Below are 14,590 nucleotides of genomic sequence, written 5' to 3' on the forward strand. Positions count from 1 at the left end.
GACAAACCCACTTCAGTATTCTTGCCTGGGGAATCCCATGGGTAGAGGAGCCTGGCGGGCTACAGTCCATAGGGTCGCACAGAGTCAGACACAACTAAAGTGACTTAGCATGCACGCACAAGATCTGAAGAGATTCTGGAAGAAAGATCATTTGATTTCTAGTGAAATGAAGAGAGTGGTGAGAAAGGAATTGGCACTAAGGACCATTGTCTTTGAAGGAGGGGGCAGGGTGGGGGAGGGTGGCAATCGGAGATAAAGTTGTGCTGCATTTCCATTTCAGCAGGAAAAATGAGAGAGGAGGCACAGGGTATACTTGCTGGGCTGCGAAACAGAGGCATAGGGATTCAGATCAGGGAGCTGATCTCAGTTGCAGTAGAGGGATCAGAAGGAAAAGATAATCATGTCACATATAGTGAGTTGAAGACTCATGGGGAGGGGGAGTCCGGTTAGGCTGCTTCTTCAATCTTTTCTTGCTTGATCTCCTACCTAGTTATCCGGGAACAGCAGTATGAAATCATCATCATCCCAGCCCTCCTGGTTGGTACCTTCCTCATCCTCCTTGGCGTCATCCTGTGGCTTTTTATCAGAGGACAGAGAACTCAACAGCAGTCTCCAGGACCTCGAGGTAAGATTCAAACAGGCTGGGCAGTGACTTGGGAAAGATGGAGATGGTAGGAAAGAAGACCCAAGCTTCAGTGAGCTCAAATCTCAGGGACTTTGATGAGCTAGAGGGTATGGGTCCCCTCCTGTGGAGTTGAGAGGAGCAGGCAAGCCTTTCTTAGGGATGTCATGAGTTGAAATTCAGTATATGAATTTCATATATTCATATAACAAGAAATTCCATAATTTCTTGTTAGCTGAAAGAAGAGAAGGCAAGAGAGGCCTCATGTAACCTCTTTCTGTTTTCTTTGTCCTATTGCACCATCAAATCTTTGGCCATATGAGTGTCTAAGGACTGGGGAGGACGCCTGAGGATAAAGCTAAAGGCTTTATAATGAGCTTCAAAGGATGACATTTTACTCTATAATATATTCCACCCCCACTTTGTGCTTCTGGAATTTCTGATGTAAAGGAGTAGCCTTAATAATAGTCTTTTTTTTTTCTTAATGATTTTTAAAAATTTATTTATCTATGGTGGTGCTGGTCTTCACTGATGCTCTTGGGCTTTCTCTCGTTTTGGCCAGCAAGGATTGCTCTTCGTCGTGGTGCACGGACTTACTCTGGTGGCTTCTCTTGTTGTGGAACATGGGCTGTAGGCCACTCAGGCTCAGAAGTTGTGGCGCATGGGCTTAGTTGCCTTATGACATGTGAAATCTTCCTGGATCAGGGATTGAACCCATATCCCCTCCATTGGTAGGCAAATTCTTAAACACTGGACCACCAGGGAAGTCCAATAATAGTCTTTGAAGCACTAGGTAGGAGATGATAACATGCTATTCTAGCGTATCACTGAGCGTATGATGAAAGAGAATCAGCTTGAATGGAAAACTCAGAGAAAAAAGAAGGGAAAAAAATCAATCCTGACAGTGATATGAATCTCCAGAGTGGTGGATCCCTTATCCTCCTCTAAATTGTATCCTAATTTTCTTATTTGTTGTTGTTGTTGAGTCACTAAGTTGTGTTCAACTTTTTGTGACCCCATGGACTGCAGTACACCAGGCTTCCCTGTCCTCTACTATCTCCCCAAGTCTGCTCAAGTTTATGCCCATTAAGTTGGTGATGCTATCTAACCATCTCATCCTCTGTCAACCCCTTCTCCTTTTGCTTTCAATCTATCCCAGCATCAGGGTCTTTTCCAATGAGTCGGCTGTTCGCATCAGGTGGCCAAAGAATTGGAGCTTCAGCTTCAGCATCAGTCCTTCCAATGAATATTCAGGATTGATTTCCTTTAGGATTAACTGGTTTGATCTCCTTGTAGTCCAAGGGACTTTCAAGAGTCTTCTCCAGCAGCACAGTTAAAACATATAGCATGTGTAAAACAAAGGTCCTGAAATTCCTTCATAATTTCCTCTTAATAGTTTTCCCTGTCATAATAAGTGACAAGCCCAGCTCCTATGTGTTCAATCTAAAATGAAGTCTAAATGAAATCTGAAGATGTCCTTGCCTCCTTTTTCTCTCACATTCTGTATCCAATCTGTTAGCAAATCCTGTCTAACAGTACCTTCAAAATAGACTCAAGTCACCCTCACCTCTCGTAGAAAATTGTAATGCACTGTTACCTAGTTTCCCTGCTTCTGCCTGCATCCTTTTATGGTGTGTTCTCCTCAGAGCAGTGGAATGATTCTTTTAAGGCCTAAGTGAGCCCTGTTAATCCTCTGCATGAAACCTCCAGTAGTTTCTCATCTTAGAATGAAGATTATTTCAGTGGCCTTACACGATCAGAGTGCTCTCTGGCCTCATCTCCTATAACCCTCCTATTATCTCACTTGGTTCCAGGCTCACTGATTCCATTGTTATTGTTTAGTCGCTAACTCATGTCCAACTCTTTGCAACCCTATGGACTGTCGCCCACCAGGCTCCTCTGTCCATGGGATTTTCCAGGCAAGAATACTGGAGTGGGTTGCCATTTCCTTCTCCAGGGGATCTTCCCCTCCCAGGAATCTAACCCAGGTCTCCTGCATTGCGGGCAGATTCTTTACCAACTGAGCTGTGAGGAAAGCCCATAATCACTGGACTGCCAGGGAAATCTTTCTTGATTGAGACTCTGGGAAATGTGGAATAATTTGATTTTGAGGACACCTGAGGGAAGAAGAATAATTTCAGCTTAGAGTTGAGTACTTATCCATACCTCTGTTTCACCCTTGAAAGTCGCTTTATTGACTCAAATGATAGTTCCCCTTGCAATTACGACCACCTTTAAGTGTCTGTGGTTTGAAGACGCATTTGGTAGCTTTTTGCATTGTCTCTAGACTCTACTCATACTGAACTGGAATTCTGAGAAAGACTGAACAGAAATGTCTTTACCAGTTTTCAGAGGTCCATCTTGAGTTGCCTTAGAAGTAAGGGGATTATGACATATTCTACAAGGTTTGTCTTGATGCTGGTTCATTGAGAAGCACCTGAAGGTACCTCACATTGACCCAAGAGAGAGAACTGCTGAAGGGACTTCTTGCTGGTTTGGTTGAGGTTCTGATTTCCTGGAGTCCCTGGGGCTAGGGAAATGCTGGCTGGTGTCACCTCTCTGTTTTAGGTGTTGCCCACGTGCCTCCATCTGGGAACCTAAGCCAGGAAGCAGCAGGACCTGGGGGAACTGTGCTTGTACCGCTTGAGGAGACTTCGGTGGAAAGCCTTCTGCGAACTTCTGCACATGCCCTGGCTAAGCTGCAGGTGCCCCGGGAGCTACTCTCTGAAGTTCTGGAGCAAATCCACAGTGGTAGCTATGGGGCCATCTATCGTACCACGATACACACTGGGAACCCTGCGAAGTCCAAGAGTGTGGTCCTCAAGTCTTTAAAAGGTAGAAGGAGGAGTATTGGACTTCTTTGTCTCTCTTAACATTTTTACTGTGAACCCTCAACAGAGAATGCTAACAGGATTTTCAAACATTAGGATGTTAATCAGCAGATAGTTGTGACCACAGCTGGCCCACAATAAGAAGGGAATAGAAAGTAAAAATTCAAGAACAGAAAAGTTCTTCTTTGGGTCTTTCCCCAGCTCAACCTTGCCTATCAAGGCTGTTAAAACTAACTTTTTTCCTATTGGATATTTCTTGGATGAGGATTTTGAGGTTGTTTCTTCATTTTTCTTGACTATCTGATTTCTTTTCCAGATACTTCATTTTCTTTTGGACTGATACTCATAATGTGGACCAGCAATGATGGATACATAAAACAGAACAAAGATAGGATTAGCAAGAATCATAATCAAAAGGTCTAGAAGTGATAATATTTTAATGTGTGATACTATTTTTTTATCATTGCTATTTTTATTGAATGTAATTAAAAGCAGAAGGGACAATAAACAATTTCTCCAGCAAACAAAAGAAAACAAACAAACAAAACAGAAGCAAAGTACTTTAAGAAAGCAACGAAATACAGATCTTTTCTTAGTTTAGAACATTGAGGTTTGGGAGAAGATTGTCACTTCAGCTTAATCTGTGTAATAGTCACACATATTTGTAACCTGCACACCATCCTGGATTCCTTATTCTTCAAATCTATAAAACTATCGGAAAGTCATTTTTTAGGCATCAAATGAGAATTATGAAATTTGAACCTATATGAATACATATCAACCATTAGTTTTCTATTCCTTCAACAAAATATTAATATCTATGTTATAATCAGGGGCTTCCATGGAGCTCAGCAGTAAAGAATCTGTCTGCAATGTAGGAGAAACAGGTTTGATCCCTAGGTCAGGAAGATCCCCTGCAGAAGGAAATGGCAACCCACGCCAGTATTTTTGCCTGCAGAATCCCACAGACAGCCCTGGTGGGCTACAATCCATGAGGTCCCGAAAGAATCGGACATAACTTAGTGACTAAAGAACAAGAAAATTGTATGTGTGATAATATTTTAATGTAAACAGAACAGTTGTCTATTAGGCAGAGCAAAGTCTAACTAGTTGTGAAGAACTGTGGGTCTATGTTGCCTTTGATAAAAGAACAGTGACATCGAAGATCATCTAATTGATCCCCTTTCTGTTTACTTTTGGTCTATGCTCATTCCATTTTGGGGCCTTGAAATTTACCATCTAAGGTTGCTTCCTGCCTCGTACTCCCCACTTTATTGGTGACACGCTGACTGCTCATGCCCCATGGTTCTTCTGTCCTCCACAGAACCAACTGGGCTCCAAGAGGTGCAGGATTTCTTAGGGCGAATCCAATTCTATCAGTACTTGGGGAAGCACAAAAACCTGGTACAGCTGGAAGGCTGCTGCACAGACAGGCTGCCGCTCTACATGGTATTGGAGGATGTGGCCCAGGGAGACCTGCTCAGCTTTCTCTGGACCTGTCGCCGGGTGAGTGGTAGGGCAGAGGTGTTAGGAAGAGAGGCTTGACCTGGTTAATTAGCTGTTTACATACCAGTTAGCCTGACAAATTCTGTTCTTCCTCCATTCTGCTATTCACCTACATTCTTTATTGTCTTCCTGGTCCAGTAAATCATGGCACTTCTCTGCATACCTGGGAATCTCTCATACCATCTCTCCTTGAATCTTTTAGCTTTTGTACATTTTTTAGTTTTTAAATTTTTATTTATTTATTTTTGGCCGTGCCATGTGGTTAGTGGGATCTAACTTCCCCGATAAAGGATCGAACCCAGGCCCTTTGCAGTAAAAGTGTGGGTTCCTAACTACTGGACTGCCAAGGGAATTCCCAAGTCCTTATATTTTTGTGTCTTTGCCCTAGCTTCAGTAACTGCATTTAAGAATATTTCTTTCCCTATTTTTTCCTTTAGATCTGTTCATGTCATTTTGATGTAATTCCTTTTCCTTTATCTCTTTAGGATGTGATGACCATGGATGGTCTTCCCTATGACCTCACAGAGAAACAAATATATCACATTGGGAAGCAGGTCCTTTTGGCTTTGGTAAGTCTTGAAGAAGTGACAACAGATGGCAGTGATCTTTTTTGTTAGCCTGGTATTTAATGTCATATTTCTCATATTTATGTTCTCAAATGGGGTATATATTATAAATGAAATTGGATGGAAGTTAGGTGGCAGAAGCTCAAGCATCGATAAATAGTTTTCAGTTCTCTCTTTATGAAATTATTTAGATAATATAATTCAGGATTGGTAATTCTAGGTAGAAAGTGGTCAATTTAGGGTTTCTAGAAGAAACAGGAAGGGTTTTATTTCTTTTATTGTTTATCCAGTACTATTGCCTAGAAAATCCCATGGATGGAGGAGCCTGGTAGGCTGCAGTCCGTGGGGTCTCTAAGGGTCAGACACGACTGAGCGACTTCACTATCACTTTTCACTTTCACACATTGGAGAAGGAAATGGCAACCCACTCCAGTGTTCTTGCCTGGAGAATCCCAGGGATGGGGGAGCCTGGTGGGCTTCCGTCTATGGGGTCACACAGAGTCGGACACGACTGAAGTGACTTAGCAGCAGCAGCAGCAGCATTGTTTATTAAAAAATATTTTTTTTTTTGGCCACACCATGAGGCATGCGGGATCTTAGTTCCCTGACCAGGAATCAAACAGGTGCCCCAGGAAGCACAGAATCTTAACTACTGTACCACCAGGGAAGTCCCAAGAAGGGTTTTAAAAGGTTTCTCAGTCTTAAAGGTAAAAGCACCGGGGTCAAGAGCTATATGTCCACATGTTCACTCAGGCGCGTCCGACTGTTTGCAGCTATATGGACTGTAGCCGGCCAGCCTCCTCTGTCTTCCACTAACTCCCAGAGTTTGCTCAAATTCATGTCTATTGAGTCGGTGATGCTGTCTAGTCACCTCATCCTCTGCTGCCCACTTCTCATACTTCCCTATATATACTATTACCAGGTGTACAAGAGGAAAAGATAAGCCGGTAGAAGGTTTGGGAAGAGAAAATGAATGGGTGAAAGGCTACAGAGCCAGAAGGATGTTTATAATTTATACCTGAAGAACAAGAATACTGGCTCAGAATGTGTTAGGTAGGAGACTTGCTGTGATACCGAATATGACAAGAACTGCATATACTTGAAAAAGAACAAAGAACAAGTGGAAGAGGAGGAATAAGAAAGGGGTGAAAATGAGATCATCTCTTTATTTTAAACTAACCTAAATAGGGACTTCACTAGTGGTCCGGTGGTTGCCTCTGCACTTCTAATGCGAGGGGGACGAGTTTGATCCCTGGCCAGGGAACTAGGATCCCACATGTCTTATCAATATCATCCAGTTGTGGTGGTTCTCAAACACCTTGGCTGTGCTGGAATAATTTTGATACTTCTTAAAAATATGGATTATCAGACTCCTCTTCCTAGATTTTGGTTAAGTAAATCCAGAGTTAAAACCTTATGAGTTTGTAAAGCTTTCGGGGAATTCTGATTTGCATGCATGCTCACTAGCTCAGTTGTATCCGACTTTGTGACCCCATGGACTGTAGCCCTTCAGGATCCCCTGTTCGTAGGACTTTCCAGTCAAGAATACTGGAGTGGGTTTTTACTTCTGGACTAAAAAGTATTAGTAGAATTTGTAATACTTCCTATGAATTAGAATACTTGGCTCTGATCACTTAATACCTATGTGGCCTTGTGTAATCATTTAGATTTATTGGAAAGCTACTTCCCTAACTTACCTCATCTAGTTACTTTAGGGACAAAATGAGATGATGTAAAATTGTATATAAATTTACTATTGTGACAGTTTTGCTATGTATTGTTGTTTTTGTCCAGTCATTAAGTTGTATCTGACTCTTTGTGACCCCATGGCCTGCAACATGCCAGGCTTCCCCATCCTTCACTATCTCCCAGAGTTTGCTCAGATTCATGTCCATTGAGTTGGTGATGCTATCTAACCATCTCATCCTCTGCTGTCCTCTTCTCCTTGTGCCTTCAATCTTTCCCAGCATCAGAGTCTTTTAAAATGAGTTGGTTCTTCCCATCAGGTGACCAAAGTATTGGAGTTTCAGCTTCAGCATCACTCCTTCCAATGAATATTCAAGGTTGATTTCCTTTAGGATTGACTGATTTGATCCCCTTGCAGACCAGTTTGGGAGACTGCTACTACATAGCTTAAACCTACTTCTCTTCTCCTTGTCTAGCTTGTCTCTACCTGAGAAAAATGTGAAATCAGGCCAGGGCCGGAGTCAGAATATGAGATTTTATTTTCCAAACCCAGTATGAATATTATTTGGCTTATTTGCTACTCTTGGTTTGTTTGTTTAAAGCAAAGCTAGTGTATTTACTAATAAATTTGTCTTCAAAAATAAAAAGGGTATATCAACGTATCAAAAATGTATGGATCAATGTCAGACCCAGAGAATGTACAACACAAAAAATGCACCCTTTTGTAAGCTCTGGACTCCAGTTGAAAACAGTGTACCTGTGTAGGGCTTCCCTGATAGCTCAGCTGGTAAGCAATCTCCCTGCCATGCAGGAGACCCTGGTTCAATTCCTGAGTCGGTAAGATCCCCTGGAGGAGGGCATGGCAACCCACTCCAGTATCCTTGCCTGGAGAATCCCATGGACAGAGGAGCCTGGAGGGCTACAGTCCATGGGATCAAAGAGTCAGACTCAACTGAGCAACTAAGCACATCAGTCAGTCAGTCAGTTCAGTCACTCAGTCGTGTCCGACTCTTTGCGACCCCATGAATCACAGCACGCCAGACCTCCCTGTCCATCACCAACTTCCAGAGTTCACTCAAACCCACCTCCATCGAGTTGGTGATGCCATCCAGCCATCTCATTCTCTGTCGTCCCCTTCTCCTCCTGCCCCCAATCCTTCCCAGCATCAGAGTCTTTTCCAGTGAGTCAGCTCGTCGCATGAGGTGGCCAAAGTATTGGAGTTTCAGCTTTAGCATCAGTCCTTCCAATGAACACCCAGGACTGATCTCCTTTAGAATGGACTGGTTGGATCTCCTTGCAGTCCAAGGGACTCTCAAGAGTCTTCTCCAACACCACAGTTCAAAAGCATCAATTCTTCAGCGCTCAGCTTTCTTCACAGTCCAACTCTCACATCCATACATGACCACTGGAAAAAACATAGCCTTGACTGGACGGACCTTTGTTGGCAAAGTAATGTCTCTGCTTTTTAATATGCTATCTAGGTTGGTCATAACTTTCCTTCCAAGGAGTAAGTGTCTTTTAATTTCATGGCTGCAATCAGCATCTGCAGTGATTTTGGAGTCCAAAAAAATAAAGTCTGACACTGTTTCCACTGTTTCCCCATCTGTTTGCAATGAAGTGATGGGACCAGATGCATAATCTTAGTTTTCTGAATGTTGAGCTTCAAGCCAACTTTTTCACTCTCCTCTTTCACTTTCATCGAGAGGCTTTTTAGTTCCTCTTCACTTTCTGCCATAAGGGTGGTGTCATCTGCGTATAGGCTTCCCAAATGGTGTAGTCATAAAGAATCTGCCTGCCAATGCAGAAGATTCGAGAAGAGACTTGGGTTTGATCCCTGTATCAGGAAGATCTCCTGGAGGAGGAAATGGCAAACCACTCACTATTCTTGCCTGATAAATCCCATGGACAGAGGAGCCTGGTAGGCTACAGTCCATGGGGTTGCAAAGAGTCACAACTGAGCAACTGAGCACATAGGTTCATCAGTTTTAACAAATGTCTCACAGTGGTGCGACTTGTTAATAATGGAGGAAACTAAGGGGCAGGAGGTGTGAGTGCTCTGGGTTTTCCACTCAACTTTGTTTTCACCCTAAAACAACTCATAAAAAATAAAGTTTTTATTATATTTTTAAAAGAATGAATTTCTGGTATCAATTTGTTGATCTTAAACACAATGAAAACATGTCTGATTCGTTATAAGTATTGTGCTTCTTATGAATTAGAATATTTGGTTCTGGTCACTGCCACTTAGTACCTGTGTGGACGTGACATTTTTTTTTCTATTATTAAACTTCTCATTTTGTATTGCAGTATAACCAATGAGCAATGTTGTGATAGTTTCAGGTGGACAACAAAGGGACTCAGCCATATAAATACATACTGCTTAAAATGGATAAGCAGCCAGGACCTACTGTACAGCACAGGGATCTCTGCTCAGAGTTATGTGGCAGCCTGGATGGGAGGGAGTTTGGGGGAGAATGGATATGTCATTATTAATGCGGCTTGTTCAGGGTCTTTTCGAGGATCTGCTTCACTTTATCTGGGATCTAAGCCATGACCTCAGAGAGCTGACCCATTTTGATCTCACGTTGACAGGAATTTCTCCAGGAGAAGCGTCTGTTCCACGGCGATGTGGCAGCCAGGAATATTCTAATCCAGGGTGACCTCACTGCTAAGCTCTGCGGGCTGGGCCTGGCTTATGAAGTTCACTCCCGAGGGGCCATCTCCTCCACTCGCGTCGTACCTCTCAAGTGGCTTGCCCCAGAACGGCTTCTGCTGAAACCAGCTGGCATCAAAGGAGACATGTACGGTTTGTTCCTGCCCCGTGGAGTTCCTCCTTTCTTGACTTCAGTGTGCTCCTGCCTGTGAACGTGACTGGGTCTATTGTCAATTAAGTCTACGCATGTGTGCTCCTGCCTGTGAACGTGACTGGGTCTATTGTCAATTAAGTCTACGCATGAAGTCTCTGCTTTGAAGTCAGACAGACTCTCAAGCAAAAATGTGTGTTATGTGGCAGAGCTCATATTTGGCAGCTGTCTGCAATCCTTTTTAGTGCCTCCTGAAGTATTCCCTCTGTGTTAGATTAGAAGCCTTAATTAGGAGAGAAAAAATGCAAAATGAAAAGATTATTCACGCCAATATCTGAGAACTTGCTTTGGTAAAGTTTTATTTCTTTATCTAGTTTTATCTGAAAGAGGCAGATCCACTTAATCAAAAGTTTAAACTAGGAGCTATTAAAATAAAAAGAAATATATATACATATATATATATATATGTATGTGCTGTGCTAGGTGTACAGTTGGATCTGTGACCCCATGGACTGTAGCCCAACAGGCTCCTCTGTCCATGAAATTTTCCAGACAATACTGGAGTTGGGTAGCCTATTCCTCCTCCGGGGGATCCTCCTGACCCAGGGATCAAATCCTATCTCTTACATCTCTTGGCAGGCAGGTTCTTTATCACTGTGCCACCAGGGAAGCCCATGTATTTATATACTCATTTTAACTTAAAACATATAAATGGATATTTATTTATCAGTCTTTCAGAGGGAGGCCAAGAGGATACACGTGCTATGCTAAATGAAGTTTACATGTTGTATTTCTGGTATAAAACAATTGTGATGCAGTTTCACTGCAGACATTTATTGTTAATTTTACCCCAGTTTTCTACAGTTGTCTCACTCACACAGTTGGACAGCACTCTCTTTTTAGCGACTTGATGTTAGAGAATGTTTTCAAAGCATTCAACCTAGTTTTCATGGAGCTAAGGCTTTTGGCATGCATATTTAATCAACCTACGTAGTATTTAATTGATTACGTAGTTATAGTTACATGTATGATTGGCATAAACAGGATTGCAAAGAATTACAATTGACTTTTGGTAACCATATGACTCATCTACTTGGAGGAGCAGGTAGGTATAATACAAAATATCTTACCAGCCATGAAAGTTAGGAGCTTCAGGGGAAATTTAGAACATCAGTTAATGTGGTGAATCAATTAAGACACTGATTTTTCATTTCATTGCTGTTTCACTGATACCTACTTTTCAATAGAGGTCTGGAAGTAATAAACTTCCCTGGGAGATACTGCTCATTTCACAATGATGCTGTAGAATAATGAAACATATGTCTCTCAAATCACATTCTTTAGGCAGCTACTTACTCCATTTATGTATAAAACTTGCTCTGTTAATGTTTTACCTAGGTTTGGGCAGTTAGATCTACTGAAGAAATAGTGGATAAATGATAAACCCTGCTTGCCCTTGAACGAAGAATAAAAGCTGGAATTTCAGCAGGAAGGAATGGAAAAGCTGAAAGAGATACACAGAGGAATTTTTATATGTTTGAGTGAATATGTTTGCATAAGCACTCATAACATTTAACAAATAAGAGTAAACATCTATTAATGTGTAAATACCTATTAATGTGTAATATCTATTCATATGCAATATTTAACAAATAATAGTATCTATTAATGTGTAGAAAAGAGACATAAATCAAGCTGTCAAGCAAATTAGATTCTAAGGGGACTGGACAGAAATATTTCCTAATGGCATAACTACATTGCTGATTGTACCAATCACCCTTTATTTCCATTCACCCTTGATTTCCATTCACTGCCATGGTCATGGGTTTCTTACTGAAGGTCTCTGGTATTTAAGTGAGCCATCTTTATGAAAGGTAGAAATAAAAATGAAGTAAACAGCTTTGTTTCTCTTACAGCTGGTCTTTTGGGATCCTGCTGTACGAGATGGTGACTCTAGGTAAGGAGAATCCCCAAAGTGGTGTGCACCCCTATAGAAATATGCAAGGATGTTTGTGTGGTAGATGGCATTTGCTATGAGAAGGGGTTTCAGCACAATTGCTGAAGATCGAATTGAGCTGACACATTTTCAGAATCCAAGCTTGATTTTTGAGATAGTCATGATTCCCTCCCTCTCTCTCTCCCTCCTTCTCTTTCTTTCCCCCAAGACTTCATCAATACCATGGCGTATTTTAAAATCAAAGGAGTATTCTAAGGATGATCTTGTGTGTGTTCAGTTGCTCAGGCGTGTCCGACTCTTTGAAACCCCATGGACTGTTCCCTGCCAGGTTCCTCTGTCCATGGAATTTTTCAGGCAAATTCTTGCTGAAGGGGGTTGCCATTTCCTTCTCCAGGGGATCTTCCTGACCCAGAGATTGAAACCACATCTCTTGAGTTTCCTGCAATGGAAGGTGTATTCTTACCACTAGCACCACCTGGGAGGCCCCTAGGTTGATCTTGCATAAATATAAAAATGTTGTCTTTAGATTTATTAATCCATTTGACTGAGAAACTGTAGCACTTTCTCTTGTTTGAGAAGTAGAGGGCAGATCTTATTTCTCACTCAGCTTTATTTTGTTACATTCCTAAAGACTTGACATTTTCCTAAATTATCAGGTCTCCCTCCTCCAACATCTCCTTTCTCCAAAATTCTCCAAGTTATACCCTTATCTGATCACCAGGGATCAACTATATTATACCTATGAGGTTTCCTACTTTTGTAAGTGATTAGCCCAGGTGGATGGAGAATAGTGTTAGTTAGAGTTTATATTCTAGAAGACCCTAAAATTGTCTTACTGGTATCACTCTTTCCATACCAACAGGAGCACCTCCATATCCTGAAGTCCCTCCTACCAATATCCTACAGCATCTCCAAAGAGGGCAAATCATGGAGAGACCCAGTAGTTGCACACACACCATGTAAGTGGCTTTTAAAATCTTTTTTGCTCTTTATCAGTCATGCTCTTTGTAAAGTGGCTCAGATTATCCTCAGCTGTCCTCTATGTGCTAAGGTACAACATTAAACCAAACTTATGCAGAAAATACATCTGCTCATATATGTGTGTGTATGGGCTTCCCTGGTGGCTCAGAGGTTAAAGCGTCTGCCTCCAATGTGGGAGACCCAGGTTCGATCCCTGGGTTGGGAAGATCCCCTGGAGAAGGAAACGGTAACCCACTCCAGTATTCTTGCCTGGAGAATCCCATGGACGGAGAAGCCTGGTAGGCTACAGTCCATGGGGTCGCAAACAGTCAGACACGACTGAGCGACAGAACGGAATGGAATGTGCCTTTATATTTGTGTGTGTATGTGTGTGTGTGCATACACACACACACACATACACAATATGGAGGCAGCCACTGAATGCTGTATTAGAAATTTAGATTTGCTAACATTTTTAAAGCTTAGTTCCTCTGGAATCTTTTAAAACAGACGAAATCCAATGCACGTACAGCACTGTTTGAGCTATATAAATGTCAGTCTCAGAGACTAGCAGCTTCAGTTCTAGGTAAAATGATAGTCCTACCTCAAAGTAATTGTGAGGCTTCAATGAAATAATGCATGTTAAGTTTCCCTTCCATGCCTTTTGGGCTTCCCTGATGGCTCAGTGGGTAAAGAATCTACTTGCAATGCAGGAGACACAGGAGACTCATGTTGGCTCTTTGGGTCGAAAAGATTATCTGGAGGAGGAAATGGCAACCCAGTCTAGTATTCTTACCTAGAAAATCCCATGGACAGAGGAGCTTGGTGGGCTACAATCTGTGGGGTTGCAAAGTCAGATATGACTGAATAGTCGACTAAACACACCTTGCCTTTTATAACAAGTATGATCTTGGTAAATGTTATCAGTATTAGTAGAGTAACATAGCATCTTATACAAAGTCTAATGGTACAGCATTAAAGAGTGTGGGAAACACAGTGTGTGCTGAGGTTATAAGGGAAGGAACTGAAAATTCCTACTTATACCATTAGGAAAGAATAACCAGGTAGAGGATATTAATGCCTTGGGCAGAGTATAAGCAAAAAAAAAGCTGGGTGTTACTAACCATGTCTGGGGCATAGCTAGATGTTGTCTTCGGAGGAGAAGAGGTCTCCTGTTAAGCAAGGCCTGTGTGGTAAGAAGCTGGGGGATAGGATGCCGACTTTATAAGATGAACAGGAGGAAAGTGCTGTAGGTTCTTGGGCGGGAATGAGACTTGATAAAGAGTGTTTGATAACAGACTTTGTTACACATTCTCTAGAAACTGGATTGAAACAAAGACAGATTAAAGGTGGTAAATACATCTATCTAGATTAAGGCCATTTCCTGGAGAAACTAAATAATAAAGGGAGAAAATGACCTGGATTAATGGAAAGAACTGATTGCAGTATCTGAAATTAGTATGAATCATGTTATTCCATATCTTCTTATTTTCCCCTGTTGTAATGTAGCTCATTCTGGTAGATAAGTTATAGCAGTGGTCTGGTATGATGCAAGTTCACTTAACTTCTGAAAAAGCTTTTGGTAATAGAAAAAACAAAACTGTTTTGTCATACTGGTTGTAGTACAGCAGAAACCAACATGACATTGACCCCATGGA

At 41.8% G+C, this 14,590-nt stretch overlaps 1 protein-coding gene across 6 annotated transcripts in view; it reads left to right on the forward strand.

Annotated features, from left to right (window-relative positions):
• Window positions 1-14,590, forward strand: part of STYK1 (STY kinase 1) — a 53,104-nt gene that overhangs the window by 34,544 nt on the left and 3,970 nt on the right. For all 6 annotated transcript variants that reach the window (XM_055396794.2, XM_055396797.2, XM_088837322.1 and 3 more), the window contains 7 exons: window positions 491-625; window positions 3,191-3,457; window positions 4,778-4,959; window positions 5,445-5,528; window positions 9,804-10,012; window positions 11,932-11,972; window positions 12,835-12,931. In XM_055396794.2, coding sequence (XP_055252769.2) covers window positions 491-625; window positions 3,191-3,457; window positions 4,778-4,959; window positions 5,445-5,528; window positions 9,804-10,012; window positions 11,932-11,972; window positions 12,835-12,931 — 1,015 coding nt within the window. The remainder of the gene's footprint in view (window positions 1-490; window positions 626-3,190; window positions 3,458-4,777; window positions 4,960-5,444; window positions 5,529-9,803; window positions 10,013-11,931; window positions 11,973-12,834; window positions 12,932-14,590) is intronic.

Source organism: Moschus berezovskii, chromosome 6, assembly GCF_049115385.1.
Source record: "Moschus berezovskii isolate FMDL1 chromosome 6, NW_MosBer_1.0, whole genome shotgun sequence".
Lineage (NCBI taxonomy): Eukaryota > Metazoa > Chordata > Mammalia > Artiodactyla > Moschidae > Moschus > Moschus berezovskii.